Source organism: Leuciscus leuciscus (assembly GCF_965113295.1).
Source record: "Leuciscus leuciscus genome assembly, chromosome: 12".
Taxonomy (NCBI): Eukaryota; Metazoa; Chordata; class Actinopteri; order Cypriniformes; family Leuciscidae; genus Leuciscus; species Leuciscus leuciscus.
Genome location: NC_138736.1, coordinates 1,963,578 through 1,986,226, shown reverse-complemented (window position 1 = coordinate 1,986,226; position 22,649 = coordinate 1,963,578). Strand labels below are relative to the sequence as shown.

The 22,649-nt window shown below is 45.2% G+C and overlaps 2 protein-coding genes across 2 annotated transcripts in view; one reads left to right on the top strand and one right to left on the bottom strand.

Moving 5' to 3' along the window:
- LOC309510723 (exostosin-1c) overlaps nt 1-17,248 on the top strand; it is a gene marked incomplete at its 5' end in the record, with an annotated part of 28,267 nt that extends 11,019 nt beyond the window's left edge. The window contains 4 exons of the mRNA XM_082185593.1: nt 699-785; nt 8,017-8,177; nt 9,007-9,178; nt 16,753-17,248. Of these exons, the coding sequence (XP_082041719.1) occupies nt 699-785; nt 8,017-8,177; nt 9,007-9,178; nt 16,753-16,938 (606 nt within the window). The remainder of the gene's footprint in view (nt 1-698; nt 786-8,016; nt 8,178-9,006; nt 9,179-16,752) is intronic.
- A 3,008-nt stretch (nt 17,249-20,256) lies between these two features.
- Nucleotides 20,257-22,649, bottom strand: part of LOC309510889 (uncharacterized protein) — a 264,657-nt gene continuing 262,264 nt past the window's right edge. Inside the window, exons 15-17 of the mRNA XM_082185864.1 lie at nt 21,106-21,394; nt 20,780-20,916; nt 20,257-20,681 (exon numbers count right to left, since the gene is read on the bottom strand). Of these exons, the coding sequence (XP_082041990.1) occupies nt 20,668-20,681; nt 20,780-20,916; nt 21,106-21,394 (440 nt within the window). The 3' untranslated portion in view covers nt 20,257-20,667. The remainder of the gene's footprint in view (nt 20,682-20,779; nt 20,917-21,105; nt 21,395-22,649) is intronic.

Below are 22,649 nucleotides of genomic sequence, written 5' to 3'. Positions count from 1 at the left end.
TATTGCCAAAGCATTTCCAATCATCATACATATACATAGCCTACATAACATAAATAAATAGATAAATAAATGAATAAAAAGGTAAGTAGAACAATTATTCAACATTTCAGAATTCTATGAACAATTTAGAATTCAGTGAGTGTTTGCGAGTGTGTGTGGATGAGTGAGTGTGTGTGCGAGCGCATCACTGATTATCGACTCCTCCCTCTTTTTGTGACACATTTTTGAAGTTGTGTTTTATTGTTTCATTTTATGAAGTTAGGGCAAAGTATTTCAAATTTAGTATAATATTGTCCTCATAGATGTGAAAGCTGGTGAGAAAGTGTTGCTCTGTCACAGTACGGGCACTCTCTCTCTCTCTCTCTCTCTCTCTCTCTCTCTCTCGCCCTCTCTCTCATCCCTCTCTCTCTCGCTCGCCCTCTCTCTCATCCCTCTCTCTCTCTCTCTCGCTCGCCCTCTCTCTCATCCTCTCTCTCTCTCTCTCTCTCTCTCTCTCTCTCTCTCTCTCTCTCTCTCGCTCGCCCTCTCTCTCATCCCTCTCTCTCTCTCTCTCGCTCACCCTCTCTCTCATCCCTCTCTCTCTCTCTCTCTCTCTCTCTCTCGTTCTCTTTCTCTCGCTCTCTCTTTCTCTCTCTCTCTCTTTCGCTCATCCCTCTCTCTCTCTCTCTCTCTCTCAGCTCTTTTCTCTGTGTCCGCAGACGAGCAGCCGATTCCTTCCACATGCATCTATTGAGACGGAGGCGGTTTTGAGCTTGGATGAAGACACGGTGCTGTTGACCAGCGAGGTGAGTCTGCCTCTCCTCTTCATCTCACACACTGTTAAAGTACAGTATATTCCAGGTTAATACTTTCAGAGTATGACTTCTCTTGTGTGTAACTGCACACTCAGAAATTTCTTCATTTTAGTCAAGTTTTTAAGTAAAAAAAGCATGGGTTTTACTGTGAGTTTAGTGTTGGAAAAAAACTAAAATGACTGTAAACAAACAATATCTAAGATTTCTACAGTGCATGTCAAGTCAAGTCAGCTTAATTTATATAGTGCTTTTTACAGTACAGATTGTTTCAAAACAGCTTTACAGAGATAACAGGAAAATAATTGTTTCTAGAAGAAAATAGTGTCACAGTCCAGCTTAAGTAAGCTCAATGATGGTACATTTTTGTTGTAAAAAGGTATTAATTTAGTTCATTTATATATACATGTGTACTATGGAGACACACAGGCTGAATAGATTAATTTATCTTTTTTGTTGCGTGTCACCGTTATCGTGTTTTTTATGTCTCTGCATCATTAAATGCATTTATATTTAATTGAAATGAAAATGCAAATAAGTGACTGCAAACATTACATTTAGTTTGCACTTGGGAATATTCTTTTAAAGTCTATAATTTCCGTAACAAGTACTTATTTTAAAAGTGTGTTAAAAAAAGAAGAAGAAAAGAAAAACATTGCAAGATGATGTCAAATCTTTTAAAGATGAATCACTGTTGTGAAAGATCTACAAACAGTTATTAATTTGAAATAAGTTATTGGTAAATCTTCAAGCTTAAATAATGCTAACATAAAATCTTCATTGTCAAGAATATGAAAATCAGCCAATTAGCATATTTTATAGTCTAACTTGTCATCGTTTTAACAAATGTTTTCATTTGTCACACTTCTGACTCAGCTGGATTACATTTGAATATGAATAAACAAGGTCCAAGAGCCCAAGCAAAGGAACACTGATCACCATAATGGTGATGAATTATAGTGCAATTACAGTTCCCTATCGTTCGGTCACTACGACGTACGTCGTGGTGAACGACGAATAGGAATCTCGCTAGAGAGGCCAATCTACTTCGAGTGAAACTAAACGGGCCAATGCATATTGGCGTGCAATCATTTGCATCAGCTGTGCAGCCTCGCAGCGCGGGTATTTAACGAGCAGCTGGTGCGATTGCACTTCAGCTTTTTGCTTCGGAGCCGAGAGTTTCGATGCTGTTTAATCTACTGAGTGATCAAACAACGAGCAAGCTCTTCAAGATGATCTCTCGTGTCTGGTGCGGGCGATACAGCGCAGCAGCGGGGTCGACTTTCTTTTTCTCTCTTTTGTTTTTGTGTTACTGAGCAAAACAAAAAAGCTGTTTTCACAGCTGGTAACGGTGCGCCAAGAGCGCTGAATAGCCGTTCTTATGGCTGGTAAAGACCGCCGTGAAGGGAGACAGCGCACGACAGGTTGCATTCCTGTCTGTGTCCGCTGCGACCGTTCCCCTGGTGCTTCAGTACCAAGGAGAGTATTTCCCTGAAAGAGCTTACATGGGTGTGAGTTGCGTCTTTCTAAAGATGACATTCCACCCGTGTGTTTCTGGTTGCGGTCGTTTCCTGTCCTCACTGACGGCCACGATCACTGTCTCGCATGCCTGGGAAACATGTGAGACTGTGTTTGTGGGTGGTTCATGTTCTCGCACGGGAACATGACCACGTCGACACGCCGGTCAACTCTTCTTTCTCTGGAAAGTTTGAGTCCCCTCTGTTGTTGGCCAGCCGCTGCTTGTGTGTAAAAGCACAGCTGCAGGTCTGCTCGACACTCTGGGGGACCGTGGAGATCGGCGAGAGCTTCCGCGGGGAAAACCCGACGGATCTCTCGCTCCTCAGCGTGTCGTGTGCCGTCGAGCTGCCGGGCTGCAGCGCGGGTTGTCACGGCAACCCAGCGCTCGCTCGGCGCTCTAGGTGCGCGGTCTCCTTGTCTATTCTCCGTTGTAGCGCCCTCCCTGGTGGCCACCAGGAGAGGTCTACTTCAGTAGAATGGCTTGGGTGATCTGAGAGCTGAGGGCTTCTCCTTCGGGGAACCAACCCCCCAGGGCCCCTCCCTCTCTAGCGCATCACAAGTTGTGCAGCTTCTGGATGGGATTGCTGGTCCTTCAAAATTGGAGGAACCTAGCGTTTCATTCAGGGCTCCAGCTGAGGGCAGATGTCGATTGCTGCATCGGAGAGAGGGCCTGTTTTGTTCTGGAAATGAGGGTATGCTGAGTTCCCACTGTAATAGTGTGTGTGCTTATGCTGAATCAGATTCAGAACTGACAGCCATGCTTTCCCGGGTCTTTCTCGGATGTGCATTGAAAACTTAGGAGTATGGAGCTATATTTGTGCCAAAATATGGAACGCCAAAAGTGCCAAATTCTGCATAAGTTTTCACCTCTCTCGCTACCCTCGATGGTGGGGTGGCTGTGCCTCTGGCGAGCCACCTCTGCCCTGCATGCGAGGCCAAGGCACTCTTATTGCACGAGGGTAGTTCTAAGCCGGAGTTGAGCTGCGCTTGTCGACTGACCGTGTTCAACTCACAGCGCAGGTCCTCGGCCAGACGATGTCCACCTTGGTGGTCCAGAAATGCCCCTGGCTGTCCTTGCAGAGGTGCGAGACGTCGTCAAAGTACGCTTTCTCGATGCTCCCATCTCACAAGGTGGCCTTTTCGGCGACACTGTTGAGAATTGGCCCAGCAGTTCTCCGCAGTTAGCAGCAGACTGAAGCGCTTTCCCCGACGTACCACCAGAGTGCCTCGTGGGCCGCCCCTCAGTCTACTCGTCGCCAAGGGTGTCATCCCCTGCAAAAAAAAAAAAAAAAAAAACACTCCGGCACAGCCTGCTCTACTGTGTCCGCTGCAGGAGGATGACACCGCCCGTCTCAGCCACTGTTTAAGTGGTCGGTGAAACAATCACCCCTGAGATGGGTGACCCGGAGATGGGTGGAGCTGCTTTCACCCGGTGAGGGCCGGGGAACGAATCTTTTGAGTGTTCCACCACTGGAGTCACAGTGGTACCTAAATTCAAAAAAAAAAAAAAAAAAAGAGCAGTTCTTCCATCCCTGGGTCTGAAAAGGGCCAGGAGAGCAGTGGGAGGAGAGAATCCTCACCACTCTCATCCGCCTCTTCTATCGCCAGCAGGCAACAGTGTGCGGTTCGAGAACGCAACCAAGCCACCTCCTGCACCTCCTGCCTCGTGGAACCGGGTAAGTGTTGCACGACACACTCAGACTACGCTACGGGCCGCCTCCCAGAGAGAGCCTCCCAAGCCGAGCCCCTGTGTTCCACCTCGCTACCCCACTCCGGGTACGCCTGCGGTCCCTTTGGTCCCGCTTGTACGGTCTCTGCGAGCCTGGCTAGTGCTCCCCAGTCCGTCTCGCTGGCTCATTCGGACCATCAGGCTCGGCTATGCGATTCAGTTCGCCCGGCGTCCCCGCAAGTTTCGGGCCATCCACTCCACTACAGTGAGAGCAGAGATACCTACTGGCGAAGGACGTGATAGAGCCGGTCCCTCCAGCCGATATGAGGTCAGGGCACTACAGTCCCTACTTCATCTAACCCAAGAAAGGTGGTGGGTTACGACCGATCTTGGACCTGCTAGTTTTGAATCGGAGCCTTCAAAAGCTACCGTTCAAAATGCTCACGCAGAAACGCATTTTCGAATGCACCCGTCCCCGAGATTGGTTTGCAGCGATCGACCTGATGGACGCGTACTTTCATGTCTCGATTCTTCCCCAACACAGGCCGTTCTGTGCTTGCGTTCGAGGGTCGAGCATATCAGTACAAGGTCCTGCCCTTCGGCCTGTCCCTGTCTACCCGTGTCTTCACGAAAGTCACAGAGGGGGCCCTTGTTCCCATGAGAGAACAGGGCGTTCGCATCCTCAACTGTCTCGACGACTGGCTCATACTGGCACACTCTCGAGATCAGTTATGTGAACACAGGGACCTCGTGCTCAGGCACCTCAGCCAGCTGGGCCTTCAGGTCAACCGGGAAAAGAGCAAACTCGCCCCCGTGCAGAGGATCTCTTTTCTCGGTATGGAGTTGGATTCGGTCACTCAGACAGAGCGCCTCACAGAGCAGCGCGCTCAGTTGGTGTTGAACTGCTTGAACACATTCAAAGGCAGGACGGCGGTCCCACTGAAATTCTTTCAGAGGCTCCTGGGGCATATGGCAGCAGCGGTGACCCCGCTTGGACTGCTCCATATGAGACCGCTTCAGCACTGGCTTTTCGGCCGAGTCCCGAGATGGGCGTGGCATCACGGCACTCACAGGGTGACAATCACACCGGAGTGCCGCCAGTCCTTCAGTCCGTGGTCAGACCCCTCGTTCCTTCGGGCAGGAGTCCCCTTGGAACAGGTGTCCAGGCATGCTGTGGTTTCACAGATGCCTCTCCCACCGGCTGGGGTGCCACGTAAAACGGGCATGCAGTGTCAGGGGTGCGGACGGACCCCCAACTGCATTGGCACATCAACTGCCTTGAGTTGCTTGCAGCACGTCTCACTCTGAGCCGCTTAAAAAAGCCGCTTCAGGGCAGAGACGTGCTGGTCCATACGGACAACACTGACCGTTGCGTACATCAACCGACAAGGTTGTCTACGCTCCCGTCTCATGTCGCAACTCGCCCGCCATCTCCTCCTCTGGAGTCAGAAGCATCTGAGGTCGCTTCTAGCCATGTATGTCCCCGGTGTGCTCAACCGTGTGGCCGACGAGCTATCACGAGCTGTGCTTCGGGAGAATGGCGACTCCACCCCCAGGTGGTTCAGCTGATTTGGAGAGAGTTCGGGGAGGCTCAGGTAGACCTGTTTGCCTCCTCAGACACCTCCCACTGCCAGCTGTTTCACTCCCTGACCGAGGGAACACTCGGCACGGTTGCACTGGCTCACAGCTGGCCCCGGGGCCTTCGCAAAAATGCGTTTTCCCCAGTGAGCCTACTTGCACAGACTCCGTGCAAAGTCAGGGAGGACGAGGAGCAGGTCCTTCTGGTGGCTCCCTATTGGCCCACCCGGACTTGGTTCCCAGAACTCATGCTCCTCGTAACAGTCCCTCCCTAGCCCATTCCTCTGAGGAAGGATCTTCTGACTCAGAGACGGGGCACCCTATGGCACCCGCGTCTGGACCTCTGGAAACTCCATGTCTGGTCCCTGGTGGGACGCGGAGGTTCTAGGTGACTTACCCTCAGAGGTACTTAACACCATCACTTCTGCGCGAGCGCCGTCTTCGAAACGTGCGTACGCCTTGAAGTGGAACCTGTTCGTCGAGTGGTGTTCCTCTCGCAGAGAGGACCCCCGAAGATGTTCGATAGGGTCAGTGCTTTCCTTCTTGCAGCAAGGGTTGGAGCGAAGGCTGTTTCCCTCCACCCTCAAAGTACACGCTGCCGCTATTTCAGCTTATCATGACCACATAGATGGCAAAACAGTTGGAAAGCACGACCTGGTCGTCAGGTTCCTTAGGGGGGCGAGACGATTAAATCCTCCTCGTCCCCCCTCCATACCCTCTTGGGACCTTTCCCTAGTGCTCCGAGCACTCCAGGATGCTCCCTTTGAGCCTTTGCAGTCAGCAGACTTAAAGCTTCTCTCCTTGAAGACTTTGCTGCTGATTGCACTGACCTCGATCAAGAGGGTAGGGGACCTGCAAGCATTTTCGGTCGACGAATCGTGCCTAGAGTTCGGGCCGGGTGACAACCATGTTGTACTGAGACCCCGGCCTGGCTATGTGCCCAAGGTTCCTACCACTCCCTTTAGAGATCAGGTAGTGAACCTGCAAGCGCTGCCCCTGGAGGAGGCAGACCCAGCCCTGGCTTTGCTCTGTCCCGTTCGCGCTCTGCGTATGTATATGGACAGAACTCAAGGCGTCAGGACCAGCTCTTTGTCTGTTACGGAGGCCAGCAGAAAGGGAAGGCTGTCTCCAAGCAGAGGATGGCCCACTGGATAGTGGATGCCATCGCCTTGGCTTACCAAGCTCAAGGCGTGCCCTGCCCGCTCAGGTTGCATGCACACTCCACGAGAGGCGTTGCATCCTCCTGGGCGCTGGCACGTGGCGCCTCGCTAACAGATATCTGTAGAGCTGCGGGCTGGGCGACACCTAACACGTTCGCTAGATACTATAGCCTACGTGTAGAGCCCGTGTCCTCCCATGTTCTCACCCTAAAGGGGTAGAAGCACTGTGAGTACCGGCTCTGTCGGCTTGCTGCACCCTACTGTGCACCCTTATTGCTCCAGAGTCAAAGCCTGTCGAGTCCTCCAAACACCCTCGGCCCGGACGTGGCGGAGCGTCCGGTGCCAGGCCTTTATCCGCTGAATCCTTGAGAACCGGGTCTAGGCTGGGTCCCATATGTGTGACCCTACGGGGATCCCATATGTGTATATCTTCCACGGCTGCTCCTAAACGGAAGCCCGTGTCTTCCCTTGGGCTAAGTCACCCACTATTCATATGCAGTACAACCCTTGGGTTAGTCCATATGTTTATTCCCACATAACTCTTCTTAAGATTGTGGCTCCCGCAGCGTTCCCCTCCCTCAGTTCGGGCACGCTTTCCCAGTGTTATCCAATAATCTCACTGTATGGGTTATCACGGAACAACAGTGAAGGATACTCTCGGTGTAAGCCCTCTCCTATCGTCCTTCCAGGCAAGAAGGTGTAGAGGCTTGCTCAGGGCGCTGGATGGGGTGCAGCAGCTGTGGCACTTTGGTAGGGATTCCTATTCGTCGTTCACCACGACGTACGTCGTAGTGACCGAACGATTGGGAACGTCTCGGTTACATATGGTAACCCTCGTTCCCTGAGGGAGGGAACGGAGACGTACATCCCGTCGCCACATCTGCTGCGACCCGCCAGGGCAGCCAGCTCACCGGCTCGGTTAAATCACACCAGCTCACACCAGCTCAATCACACCAGCTGCTCGTTAAATACCCGCGCTGCGAGGCTGCACAGCTGATGCAAATGATTGCACGCCAATATGCATTGGCCCGTTTAGTTTCACTCGAAGTAGATTGGCCTCTCTAGCGAGATTCCTATTCGTCGTTCACCACGACGTACGTCTCCGTTCCGTCCCTCAGGGAACGAGGGTTACCATATGTAACCGAGACGTTTTAGAGCAATTAGAATATTAGAATGTTAACCGTGTTAAACAATTACATTTCTTACAGTGGCACAGTTATAGACACCTTTATAATGTGAATTCAGATTCTAGTCAAAGACATGTGTCTCTAATTTTTCCTTTCTAATCTGACTCTACCAGATCAATTTTGCTTTCCATGTGTGGCGGAGTTTTCCCGAGAGGATTGTTGGCTACCCTCCCAGGAGCCATTTCTGGGACCCTGTAAAAAAAGCCTGGGGCTACACCTCTAAATGGACCAACGAGTACTCCATCGTCCTCACCGGAGCCGCGTTTTATCACAGGTAATCGACACAGCTGACACATCCTAACTGTGGGCCCTATCACACACCCGGTGCAATGCAGTGCCAGGCGCGACACAAGTGTGCTTTTCTAGTTTCAGCCCGACGCAGTTTTCATTTTCACGTCCTGCACCACGTTGTTTAAATGGCAAATGCATTTTCGCCTATTTGTGCGCTCATGAGCTGCTGGTCTGAGAACGAGTGTGTGTTCAGGCGCATTATTGGAGCGTTGCTAATTTTAGGAACTAAAATAGACTGAGCCATTGACCAATTGAACCCTGGTCTAAAGTCAATAGCACAGTATTTTTGTTTGTTATTTAAAGAGAGCGCGTTAGTAATATGCGCCTATAGGCGGGTCCACAACACATGTACACATTTAGCTTATTACACACACAGGGACGCGAAGCAGCACACAAACATGCCAAATATTAAAAATAAAAGCATTACAATGTAAAAGATTTTTAGAGAAGCGTTTAGTTTTTCCACTATCAAAAATGTAAATAGCGAATCCACCATGACGCGATTGAACTGGCATTTAAAGGGAATGGGAGATGAGACTCTGATTGGTTTAACGCACGTTACGCCCAAAACACACCCATTACTCATTAAGAGAATAGGGGCGACCCTTTTAGACCATGCGCCAGGAGTGCCGACCATTTTTCCCGTCGTTAAACTAGCAAAAGTAGATTCAGACACACACTAAGTGAACTTGCGCTTTAGACCATGCGCTTATATCTTAAAATAGGGCCCTGGAAGTCTCTCCCGCTTCATCAGCTTCTGTAACGTGATCAACAGAGACTCTCGATCATGTGCTGATGCTTCTGTCTCACAGGTACTACCATCACCTGTTCTCTCACTACCTGCCCTCCTCTCTGCGTGCGCTGGTGGATCGCACCTCGAACTGTGAGGATATCCTGATGAATTTCCTGGTCTCCTCTGTGACACACATGCCACCGATTAAAGTGGCGCAGAGAAAGCAGTACAAAGAGATGCCGACCCTCCAGGTGAGGCCAGAGCCAACATTGTGTTCTTACAGTTCTACTCAAGTTTACCTTTACCTTACCTTTGCAGAACATGCAAGATGTTCATAATTTTAACAAAAAGGGATCCAAAAAATTGCATGTTATTTTTTAAGTTGTATAACGGAATTTACACAAATTAACCAGTTTAAAAGTTTACATACACTTGAATCTTAGAGAAAACATATACTTCTTGTTGTTTTCAGGCTCTACTAGAACAGGTTTTCCTGCTTGAATGTTGATTATTTTCCTCATATTCTCCATTGTTGCAGCTCCTCTCTTCCCAGTCTGTCAGTAACGCTCAGGACTGTGTTTCCCGTACAACGGCGTAACTCGCTGCTTCACTACTAGTATGATGCATCGGTGAAAAAATCAACTAGCTCTAGTCACGACTGTTTCCCGAAACTGTATTGTCGCAAATTGGTCGTTCAGACACGTTGGATAATGATGTCACACAGGAGTAATAACTACTGTTAATGAATCTGTTTGAGATCTAATTAATGCTAGATGTTGCTGTAAATTACAGACATGGCATCTGAGGACTATTTCTCATTTTTCTCAGTTATTTTGCTTTATTTCCAGATTCGATCATAGACTCGTTCTTACACTAGAGTTCGTTCACACATGCGCACTCTTCAGAAACGACGCTTTAAATCTCTTGACAAACTAAAAGACGTAAATGACATTTGTATGTATCCTAAATAAAAGATACAGATTGTACTGAATGTCAGCTCGATTATTTTGCTCAAGATAAGGATTTATTGGGTCCACATGTCATGCAAACAAGAAACTCTGCTTCTAAACACAGGTCGAGATCTGTCGCTCAAACACACAACTCTGCGATGCTGTTTACGAAAGTTCGTTTCGGGAAACACAGACTCGTTGAACTGCTGATAACGACAGAACTTGCGACCATAGTTTGCTAATGATGCTTTTGGGAAACACCCCCTTGTTTAGCTCCTTCTGAAAAGCACACTGTGCTCTGATTGGTCGGCTGGAGCAGTGTGTCGTGATTGGTCGAGCGCTTCGAGTGTGTTTGGGAAATGTCCCGCCCCTTACCATAACCGCAGTTTAACACACTACTAACTAACTCAACCAGGCCCCGCCCCTTTATTCTGCGTATTAATTATTTAAATGAGGAATATTGTGACGTGTTCGTTCCCGGAAGAAACTCAAGACTACAATGGAGGCGTTTCAGGAGTTCAGAAACACTGACACTGATATAGAGAAGAACTCCTGCTGGAGGGACTGTGTGTCATTCAGAGGTGGGACAAAGTCATTGTTATGCAAGTCACAAGTAAGTCTCAAGTCTTTGCCCTCGAGTCCCGAGTCAAGTCGAGTCAAAGATGAGGCAAGTCCCGAGTCGAGTCAAAAGTCAGAGCCAACAAGTCTCAAGTCGAGTCCAAAGTCCTACCATTTTAGTTTCGAGTCATTTCAAGTCCTCTTACCACAGAAATAAAATTTATACAAATCATGTACGTCTGTAAGATTTGTATTTATTTAAACCTCTTTTTATACAATGACATTAATCAAATACAGTAAAAAACAGAAAATTAAATTTTCACAAAAAATGCTTGTATTTCAACAGCATATTGCACTAGAACAATGCACAGCATGCAGCTTCAGTCCTGTATTGTATTAACCTCATATTGCAAAACAGTTTAACTTTCAAATAGACATGGGTCGTGTCTACATTTTAAATTAAAACTTAAAATTGACAAAAACAGCAGACTCATACTCTTTCTTTTGCATAATTTAAATCTTTATACAATAAATCTCGCATGTCACAAAGAACTTGTTTTTCCACCTCCACGAATGAGACGAGTGTTATGTTGCCTTGTTGAAATATGTATTTTCCCTTGATTTAGGCTACCCCGTTCTTTACACATATACACTCTTTAATAGACGTATGCACGTTTAAACACAATTTAAACAACGTAGGCCTATTATTCAATGCATTAGCCTACTTCTACTTATATTAAGTTCCTAAAGCAAGTGGTCAAATATTTAACCATGTAGGCTACTTGTATAAAAAAACAGCCGACTCTCATGTCTTTTATTTTATATTTAAATTAATACAATAAATCTCGCATGTCACAAGGAACATGTTTTTCCACCTGCACGAATTAGACGAGTGTCGTTCATTATGTCGCCTTGTTGAGGTAAATTGTAGTTTTCCTTGCTTTACCCTGGTCTATAAGTGATTATAGTATTTAATTAATCGCGTTTATGGTGAAATTACAAAATTTTTAGGTCAATCTGTGTTCATTTTGACCACGAAACATGCGCTGTCACTTTAATTCAGCGCGTGCAGCACATGTGCAGCACAGCAGAAATAGACTCGGTGCGGAAACGATCGCGGCACTGCTGTATACGCACCGCACCTGGAACGGATCGACGGACTGCAACCGCGTGCAGTGTGAAAGCTCTAACCTGTTAACATGGGTACGGAAAAAAATATGCACCGCTGGCGCATACGCACTGCAAACGGAGTTTGTGTGAAACGGGCGTTATATGCTGTCGAATCAAAACAACGTGGGACTACAGTGATTGGATGTCGTGCAGGCAGCGCGCGCGCTCGCTGCATGCATACAGCTGGTGCACATTTTTTTCACAGATGCAGATAAACTGAGAGCGGCGCGGCCGTGTGGACATTTTTTCCCCCAGTTTTCATGGGAAGTAGCAAGTCTTCTCGAGTCAAAAGGCGCAAGTCCAAGTGAAGTCACGAGTCATTGATGTTAAAGTCCAAGTCGAGTTGCAAGTCTTTGTACATTTTGTCGAGTCGAGTCTGAAGTCATCAAATTCATGACTCGAGTCTGACTCGAGTCCAAGTCACATGACTCGAGTCCACACCTCTGGTGTCATTACCCGGATGATACACGATTGTTTTTATGTGTATGTTGTGATTAGGGATGGGACGATTACCGGTTTCACTATAAACCACGATAAAATGTACTGACGGTTAGTATTATCGTTTAAAATTGAATTATTATTAAAACCTTGTTTGATTATCGCGATTTTAATAACTCACTGTAAATCCTGTCCAGCCAGCAACAGGCTGACGCAATGTTGTTGTTTTATAATTCGAGAAGAATTGGCAGAACGCAGATTAATGTTTTAAATCTTACCTGTTTATAAATTAATTTTGTACAGCGTACAAAACAATCATCCAGACAAGATGATCACAAAAATATGATCAAATTCAGTAAACAATAAATCAACTCTGATTTCATTTTCAATACAATCAAAAACGGAGACGCAAGACGGCAAGTTGTATTTGAATGAAACGAGAGAGCGCGTCCGTTGTGATACATGGATGTGCGCTGTGTAATAATGCGTTGCTATTGACGATGGTCATTTTAAGGAAGGAAATGCCACAGAATATAATTGTTACGGCATCCAGTCTCCGTGATTCTCCCTGTACTCAATCTCGAGCGCCCTCTCCAGAATACTAAGAGCATTGCATACTTCTCCTAGTATGGATCGTTTATGTTCTGATTACGCTGCACCTGTTCTGAATGATCACTGATAACCCTTACTATATCTTACTCACTCACTCAGCGTCCTGTGCAAAGTATTGTTTCACCCTGTGTTGCATGTCTGAGCGTTTTCCTGAATTATCCTTGCCTTACTTACTTGTTTCCTCGATTGTCTGCAGCCTGACTTCTGACCCAAGCCTGTTCCCCGGACTCTGATTCTCGCTGCCTGCCCTGAACTTCTGCCTGTCTCTTCATTCCGTCGTCTGCCGCCTGCCCCGACCCCTGCCCGTTCCTGGATTACGAGTTCACGCCATTATTCTGGCCATTCGGCTTATTCCTGGCTTAACTGGTCAATAAACATTGTTGCACATGGATCTGTCTCTGCCTCCTAAATCGCAACAGAATACTTCGCCACACGAAGATCCAGCAGCAATGAATGCCCTGTCAGCTGCTATCACTGCGCAAGCCTCCCAGTTGGCATCTCATCATCACCAGCTGTCTCGTTTAACTTCACTGACGGAGGAATTGATAAAGGCGGTTCAAACTCTTCAAAAATCAACCGCGGAGACTTCAGCGCTCGCAGCACCCGTTCAGGCTCCTGATTCATTCATCAATGACGTACTCCGGGATATGCTCCACCGCTGTGTCATTGTCTACATAGATGACATCTTGATCTACTCCGATACCTACGAGACCCATATACAGCACGTTCGAGCTGTTCTCAAGAAACTCATACAACATCAACTTTACGCCAAGATCGAGAAGTGCGATTTCCATCAAACCTCCACTACCTTCCTGGGTTACGTGATCAGTCCCGAGGGCGTGGCTATGGATGAGAACAAGGTTAAGGCGGTAGTGAACTGGCCTCAGCCAACAACGTTAAAGGAGTTGCAACGGTTCTTGGGCTTCGCTAATTTTTATCGTCGTTTCATTCGAGGGTTCAGTTCTGTGGCAGGACCTTTGACAGCCCTGGTACGGCGGGGCACGACACGTCTTCCTTGGGACGAAAGTGCCTCTAGAGCCTTCGATCAGCTCAAACATCGCTTCACTACAGCTCCGATCCTCCATCATCCTAATCCGGAGTTGCCCTTTGTGGTGGAAGTAGATGCATTGAACTCTGGACTGGGCGCGGTTCTGTCCCAACGTCAGGGAGTTCCATCCAAACTGTACCCTTGCGCCTATTACTCCAGGAAGCTGAATTCAGCGGAGAGGAATTATGATGTCGGAGACTGTGAGTTACTGGCTATGAAGTCTGCATTCGAGGAGTGGCGACACTGGCTCGAGGGAGCCATTCATCCATTTATTGTCTTTACTGACCACAAGAACCTGGAGTATCTGCACACCGCCAAGAGGTTGAATTCACGACAAGCCAGATGGTCACTGTTCTTCTCTCGATTCCAGTTCACGGTTACTTACCGGCCCGGATCAAGAAACACAAAAGCCGACTCCCTGTCCCGCCAGTTCGACTCCGAAGGAACAAATCCAGTTACAGAAAACATAATCAGTCCCGACCTGGTCCTTGGTCCCATTCAGTGGGACATCGAGACTAAAATCGAGCAGGCTAACGCCAACACTGTAATTCCCTCAGATTGTCCTCCTGAGAGGGTTTACGTTCCAGAAACTCTCCGCGAAGAAGTGTTGAAACACGTTCATGCTCTCCCCAGCTCTGGACACCCTGGCATCACCGCTACTATACAGCTCCTCCAGAACCGCTATTGGTGGCCCACTCTGACCCGAGATACGAACAAATTTGTTCAACAATGCCTGAACTGTAGCACACACAAGTCATCACATCTCTTACCCGCCGGTCTCCTCCAACCTCTGCCTATTCCACAACGCCCTTGGTCCCATATAGCCATTGATTTTATCACGGACCTACCGCCCTCGGATGGCTATACAACCATACTCACGGTAATTGACCGCTTCTCGAAAGCCTGCCGTCTCATCCCTCTCACTAAACTGCCTACAGCCCTGCAGACGGCAGAACACCTCTGCAACTTGGTCTTTCGGTTTTACGGATTACCTGAGGACATTGTGTCGGACAGAGGACCCCAGTTTACCTCTCGTGTCTGGGCAGCTTTCTTCCAAATGTTACAAGTCAATGTGAGTCTTACTTCTGGGTACCACCCCCAGGCCAATGGTCAAGTCGAACGGCTGAACCAAGAAATCACTCGATTCCTACGGTCATACTGTCACCTCCATCAAGAAGATTGGAGCCGGTACCTCATGTGGGCGGAGTATGCTCAGAATTCCATACATAAGCACTCCACGGGACTGACACCATTCAAGTGTATTTTGGGATTCCAGCCACCCTTGTTCCCCTGGTCCGGAAAACCCTCCAATGTTCCCGCTGTGGATGACTGGCTGAAGCGTAGTGAGGAGACATGGAACCTGGCACACACTCACCTACAACGGGCTGTCAACCGCAGTAAGCATCAAGCAGACCGCCACCGTCGACCCAGTCCAGTGTATCAGCCGGGCCAATGGGTGTGGCTATCTACCCGGGACCTTCGACTCAGACTACCATGTAGAAAACTCAGTCCTAAGTATATGGGACCTTACAAGATCATTCGCCAGATCACACCGGTTTCCTTTCGCCTAGCCTTGCCCAGGCATTTTCGCATCTCACCCACTTTCCACGTCTCGCTGCTAAAACCTGCTTCTGCTCCTGCTGAATTGAGGAGTAGGGACTCAGATGACCCCGCTACCCAGCCCATCCTTGTGGAAGGAGAAGAGGTTTACCTGGTGCGCCATCTGCTGGATTCTAAACACCGTGGTGGACATTTACAGTATCTGGTTGATTGGGAAGGCTTTGGTCCGGAGGAACGCTCCTGGGTTAATTCTGGTGATATTCTGGATCCGTTACTTACTCAAGAGTTTCATCGTAATCACCCTGATAAACCTGCTCCTCGCCCTCGTGGTAGACCTCGCCGTCGTCAGTTTCCTCGCACCAGGGGTTGCTCGCAGGGAGGGGGCTCTGTTACGGCATCCAGTCTCCGTGATTCTCCCTGTACTCAATCTCGAGCGCCCTCTCCAGAATACTAAGAGCATTGCATACTTCTCCTAGTATGGATCGTTTATGTTCTGATTACGCTGCACCTGTTCTGAATGATCACTGATTACCCTTACTATATCTTACTCACTCACTCAGCGTCCTGTGCGAAGTATTGTTTCACCCTGTGTTGCATGTCTGAGCGTTTTCCTGAATTATCCTTGCCTTACTTGTTTCCTCGATTGTCTGCAGCCTGACTTCTGACCCAAGCCTGTTCCCCGGACTCTGATTCTCGCTGCCTGCCCTGAACTTCTGCCTGTCTCTTCATTCCGTCGTCTGCCGCCTGCCCCGACCCCTGCCCGTTCCTGGATTACGAGTTTACGCCGTTATTCTGGCCATTCGGCTTATTCGTTTTGCCTGGCTTAACTGGTCAATAAACATTGTTGCACATGGATCTGTCTCTGCCTCCTGAATCGCAACAATAATCTTGCTTAAAAAAGTGCATAGAGCTGCTTGTTTTATTTATTGTTTGTTGATTTTCAAATATAAAACTTGTTGAAATGTGAGCATCAGTTATTTTTGAACACTTTCATCTCGTTTTAACAAAACCGTGATAATATTGATAATCACGATAATTTTGGTCACTATTATCGTGATATGAAATGTCCATACCGTCCCATCCCTAGTTGTGATATTTGTTATTAAACTGCCCACTGTTCATCAAGTAAAAATCATCCGGGTCAAGCACATTCTTTGGTTTTGTCTTCTGGAAAACATAAATATTTTCTGAAGGACAGCACTAAAAATGAAAAATATACACATCGTCATCCTTTTCAAAAGTTTACACCCCCTGGCTCTTCGCCTACGTCTACATTAATCCGGATCCATTTGCAAAATGACGCATTCATTTCAATTCGCGCTCTTGTCCACACTAGCGTTTTCATCCACACTTAAAACATAAAAAACGCCTTACTGACGATAGGCCAAAACATTGAGAAAAATATGCGTTTTCACATGTATCGGGATTAGTATAGACTTGGCCTAAAAGTGATGTGTTTTTAACATCTTATTTTCTGTCTCCTTCAAAGGGCACTAAGATGGCGCCGTGGGCGAACCCAGAGCACTTTACCCAGAGGCAGGAGTGTGTCAACACCTTTGCAAGCTGGTTTGGTTACATGCCTCTAATGCACTCTCAGTTTCGCCTGGACCCAGTGCTCTTTAAGGACCACGTGTCCGTCCTGCGCAAGAGGTACAAAGACCTGGAGCGCGTCTGAGCCGAGCTGAACGCAGTGGAGACGGGTCACAGAATGACACTGACTTATCTCTACCCCTACGCTACTGGCTGCTAGCTTGTGATGGCCAGTCGGTGGACAAGAGAGGGGGTTTTGCCTCTTATGACCAGTTCTCAACATATGACTGACAGCTTGATGGATGAGAAAACATCACAGATCTGTCCATCATTCCAGCTGCTGTTTCATTGGAGGAGTTTGTAGCGTTAAGGTGCTGTGGACTAACACACGGCAGCGAGTCGCCAAACAACTGAAGTGGTAATTACATGACCAATAAAATAATTCCAAAATGCAATCTGTGTGTGGGTGAATTTGTTAAAATATCTTTTATTTTGATGTTTTCTAAAAAAAAGAAAAAAAAGTACTATCCAACATGGGTCATTAACAAATAACATGGTAAAAAGTTATATATTTTTTGTGACAAACATACATTTTTCAGACAGTTTAAAGTTGAATTAGGTTATTAGATTAAATAATTTAAGTACATATATGGGAAAGTGTATCAGATGCACAAGCAAATGACGATTCTTATGATTTGTTCTCCAACTCTGGAGTTACTGGTTTGACTCTGACTGATCTAATCTACTTACCGATTTGAAAACTGGAATTACTTTCAATGGTGTCAATCTCTAAAATGAAAGCTTTGCTCACTTTAAATTAAATGTAGATCAGTGTAATTACTGACTGGATGTTCATATGGCATGGCAAAAAAATTCTGTAACTATATTCATGTATGACAATTAAAAAGCTTCTACTACCGTTCAAAGTTTAGGGTCAGAAAGATCATTCATTTCTCTTCTGCTCACCAAGGTTGCATTATTTGATAAAAAAAACTGTAAAAACAGTAATATTGTGAAAAGATAGTCATTTAAAACAGCTGTTTTCTATGTGAATATATAGTAAAATGTAATTTATTCCTGTGATCAAAGCTGAATTTTCAGCATGATAATTTATGATAATTACATGATAATTTAGAAATCAGTATAATATGATGATTTGCTACTCAAGAAACATTTCTGATTATTATCAATGCTGAAAACAGTTGAACAGTAGAAATCATGATACATTTTTTTCTGTATTCTGTTCAAAATAAGAGCACTTATTTGAAATAGAAATCTTTTGTAACATTATTCATGTCTTTACTGTGACTTTTTCATCAATTAAACTCATACTTATGAACCCCAAACTTTTGACCGGTATTGCAAGATTGTGAAACATAATCACTGAAAAGACATAGTATTAGCCCTATTATTTAGGAGTGCAAACATCATCATCTTCATTTTGCGTTCTCCAGTCTAACTGGGTATAGCCGTCCCACTCTACAAATGTGTCTATATGAGGTGTGTCTGAATTTTCCTACAACACTTAAAGGCAAATAAGAATTGACTTACCACAACGGCTGAAGAAAGAGAAGATCAAACCTCTTGCTGTTGCAAGTCCCAATATTTTGCTGAAAAGGCAATCTGGAGATCACGTCGGGGTCACCACTTTGTAAGGACCACCCATTGGCCCAATGACGGAATCCAACGGTGTGGGCGAAGGTATAATGCGTGTATGTCTTTTCAGCGCTCCAGTGAAGTTCACTTAATTTATTAGAATTTAGTTTCAATATTAAAGCTGCCATCAGCAACAATTTTTCTATCATATTTCCTGAAACCGAAACTATGCTCCGACAGAACAACATAAATAAGATGGTTTTAGAAAAAAACCTGTGCTTCTACCTCCACCTGGAGCCTGTTATTTGTTTGGCAAAAATCCACCGCTCCCGGTTCTCCTGGTCCAATCAGCGCAGGGCTGTGTGATATCCAATCACAGGTCGTGCACGCCACAGACCCCCCACCCCCCTCGCGCACGTACTTACAATATCACATGCACACGCCTGAAGTTCGCCGTTGGATTGTACAAAGCGTGACGGCAGAGAGAAAATCTAATAACAATTCCTCGGATAACAACCAGAGCTAGGAGGTCCAAAACAACCAAGATAAAGAACACACATGTAGAAAAGAAGATCGATGCTGAAGAGGCGGGCGCATTCACAGAAAATATGATGACGAGCTGCGGAGCACGCAAACTCGATGGGAGGGTACTCGTGGTAGTTAGGGAGGCGCATGATATTGTAAACATTATGGCTAAGTTATCTCAATCCTCCAGAGTTGCCGACTGCAGCTTTAATCTGACTCCAATTTCAAATGACAATCACATTTAGATTGTGTTTCTTATTAGAAAATAATCATAAATATTATGAATTAATTTAGATCTTTGATTATTCGGAGTATCCCATAGTTCAAATATTCGTTCATTAAGGACCCGGTGTCGCTTTGAGACGTCACGGGAAAGGAAGGGAGAAGGGAGAGGGAGATGCAGAGATAAGGAAGGAGAGAAGTTTGGACAAGACAATGTCATGTGCTCTTTCTTTGCGATCTTCTGTCCAGGGTGTGTTTTATTGCTTTATGGCGAATTTTATCTCAGCTTTTGTCTTAGCAGAAACATCAGTTCTTATATTAGTATTAATGGATCAAGTGTTGCCGAAAACAATGCGTCTTCAGCCGTTTCTTGAAAATGTCTACGGCCTCCTTCCACCAGCAGGAACAGTCCAGGTAAAGGTCAGTGAAAGGGATTTTGTGCCTCTTTGAGATTTGCACCACGAGACGACATTCATTTGCAGTTCATTCTGGATGGCACGTAAGTCTGGAGTAATGAGTTTAGGTAAAGTGGAGCAGAGCTGGTTGTTCTGTAGGCAAATCAGTGGCTTGAATGTGATGCGAGCAGCAACTGGCAACCAGTGCAATTGGTGTGTGACATGGGCTCTCTTCGGCTCGATAAAGACCACTCTAGTTTTAGCATTCTGGAACAGTTGAAGAGGTTTGACAGTGCAAGCTGGAAGACCAGCCTCAAACTGATATCTTTCTCCAGGTAATTTAGAGAGATTTCTGGGTTCGTTTTTTTTTGTTTTGTTATTTTGGCAAAACTCTCCACTGAAGCAATTGCCCCTAATTTTATTAATATTATTTTTGATATTGATATTTCTGGTTTTGTTATTGTTCCTTTTTTCCCTCTTTATAGGAGAAAATGTAAATTTAATATTGGATGATTTGGTGGTTGTGTTGTTGATTCTGTGACAGATGGTTGGAAATCCTCATTCTCTGCAGGGTTTTCTTTTTCTTTCTCTTTTTTTGGTAAAATGTAATTCTTTACTTTGTTAACAGCTCCTCAACTCTAGATGGGAAGCTGTAACACTATACCTCCTCCTCATTGTAAATATCCAAATGAGCATTTTTTGATCCAGAAACATATAATACAACATGCAATGCTGTAGTAATTTATTGATGTAGAAATCAGAGAGATAAACAAAAATGGGTAATACACAAACCCCTGGCTCAAACTGGGGTTCAGAATCAGGTGCATTCGCCTTGGGAAGTCAAAAAGAAAAAAGTGTTCAGAATTATGCTTATCTCTTTGTCTCTGTACAATAACATTCTGTAACTCAAAAATTTGATCGCAAAAAAAAAGCAAAGAATCAGGAGCATTTAAAAAACAAAACACATTTCAAATCTTTACTGAATGACTGTGCACTGAAACTTATCATTTATCTTAAGGATAAGATCTGCATAAGTAAAATGAAAACAATGAAAAAAGTGCAATATTAGTATTGCTCAGAAAACAGTAGTTTGGTATTTTGCTTGTAGGATCAGTGGACTGTGGCGTAACATCATCTCAATCCAAATAATCTGGCAATTAAATCAGAAAACAATTATTAAGGCAAAATACACATATTATAAATAGTACAAATGTCTACACACCAGCTCTCTCTCCTTTTATTGCTCACCTGCAAACACCAGAACCTCACACAGAGTGAGATATTCTTTGCGCCTAGGTATAATAATGTTGACATATCGGCCATTAATAGGCTTAAACTGAAATGTTTTTGTCTCTCCAGGTGTGATGGACACAACAGCTTCAGCCCTGTGATCACACAGAGTAACAGAGAAATAGAGACGGGCGTATCAAAACAGCATGAAGCATATTAAATATACTTCAGTCAAAGTTCATATTAAAAGGAAAATGAACTTTTACTTTTATTCAAAGTAATGTTATCTTATTTACTCATTTTCTAACCACTTGTGTAAGTATTAAGAGAGAAACAATACTTACAGCTCATTATTGTTGCCATTATTTCCCAGGCTGTTGCCGATACGGATCTCAGCTCCATTTATCCTCTCTGCATAACCATCTCCACGATTAGTGATGATAACCCTGGTTACCTCGTAGATTTCCCCCAAGTCAACTCTCCACCAGGGTTCATAGTTCCAATTAGTATGAGTGCATGACCCACCACTCATGATTGAATTCCTGTTGCCATCGACAGCCTTTTGAGCTATTGCTCCACTGATGGAATAGTTTGTGGAAGACTGGGCAGCTGCGGCTCTAAGAGCAAGATTCCCTGTTTAACATAAAATAACAAATAATAGCTTTTCTTTTTCTTTTTTGTTTTGTTTAATGTGCTAAAGTATAATCTCAATAAAATGGGCAAAATAAAGCTAAGATATGTAATCCAAATGATTATTACACGGCTCTCTGGAATACTTGAATCTGATTGGTCAGTCGCCACATCCCGAGGTCTGATATTTCCAGATAATGACCGTCATCAACAGCAGCGCTGTATAACACACGGCTCATCCGGGTTTCTGGAGCCGGCCTTTCTTTAACCCTTAATCACTGTTTGGGGTCAGAATGACCCCACTGGACTTTTCCTTAATTTTTTTAAAGTGTTACCTTCATCTCAGGGGCATGAAACTCTGTGACATTTCCTAAATAATCTATCTAAACATGCACAAAAAAACTGGGCTTGATTTGGTTGTTCTAAAGGTGTGTGCATTTTTATTTATTTTACCTTTTAAGGTGTTTGGGGTCAAAATGACCCCACATTGAAAATGAATGGGAAAATGAAAAAAATGACTTTTTTAAATTTTGTTTTATCCAAAAAATTTAAATAACTCCATTATAAATCTGAAAATGTCTACAAATAAACCAAGGTCTGGTCTTAGAGCATAAATAAAAAGTAGAACGAACTTTCTATCTCATACACACTACACACACACACGCACGCACACACACACACACACACACACACACACACACACACACACACACACACACACACACACACACACACACACACACACAAAAGTTGTATTGTTCTGTGTACCCTTCACTCCTGTTCATTACAGTTTACTACAGGGCCGTTGAATGCTTGAATCTGATTGGTTGATGAACGTTCTAAGGTGTGCATTATTTTCAGGGAAACGCACGGCTAAAGTAGTTCCAGGCAGGTCTTGACCGCATTACAGTTCCATATCACTTCGCGTAGTCAACTGTAATAACGGAAAATAGGATACAATTCATAACAAGAAAAAGCATTTAGCCCCATGCGCTTGATCTGCAATTTTCAATGTCTAGCTTCACAATCAATAGAAACATGCAGTTTAATTTGAATAAATAAACTATAAAGTCCTATCTATAATCAATAGAAAATTAAACTGAATATAGGCTAAATAAATGGATAGTCCTGCAGCACGGATTTTTATTGCAGATAATTTAACAAATAAATAATTATTGATAGGCCTACTTGTTAAAAGGGCTTTGGGTTTCATTTATTTGGCTAGTCTACTGTCATCTGTCAATAATAGAAAAAAAAA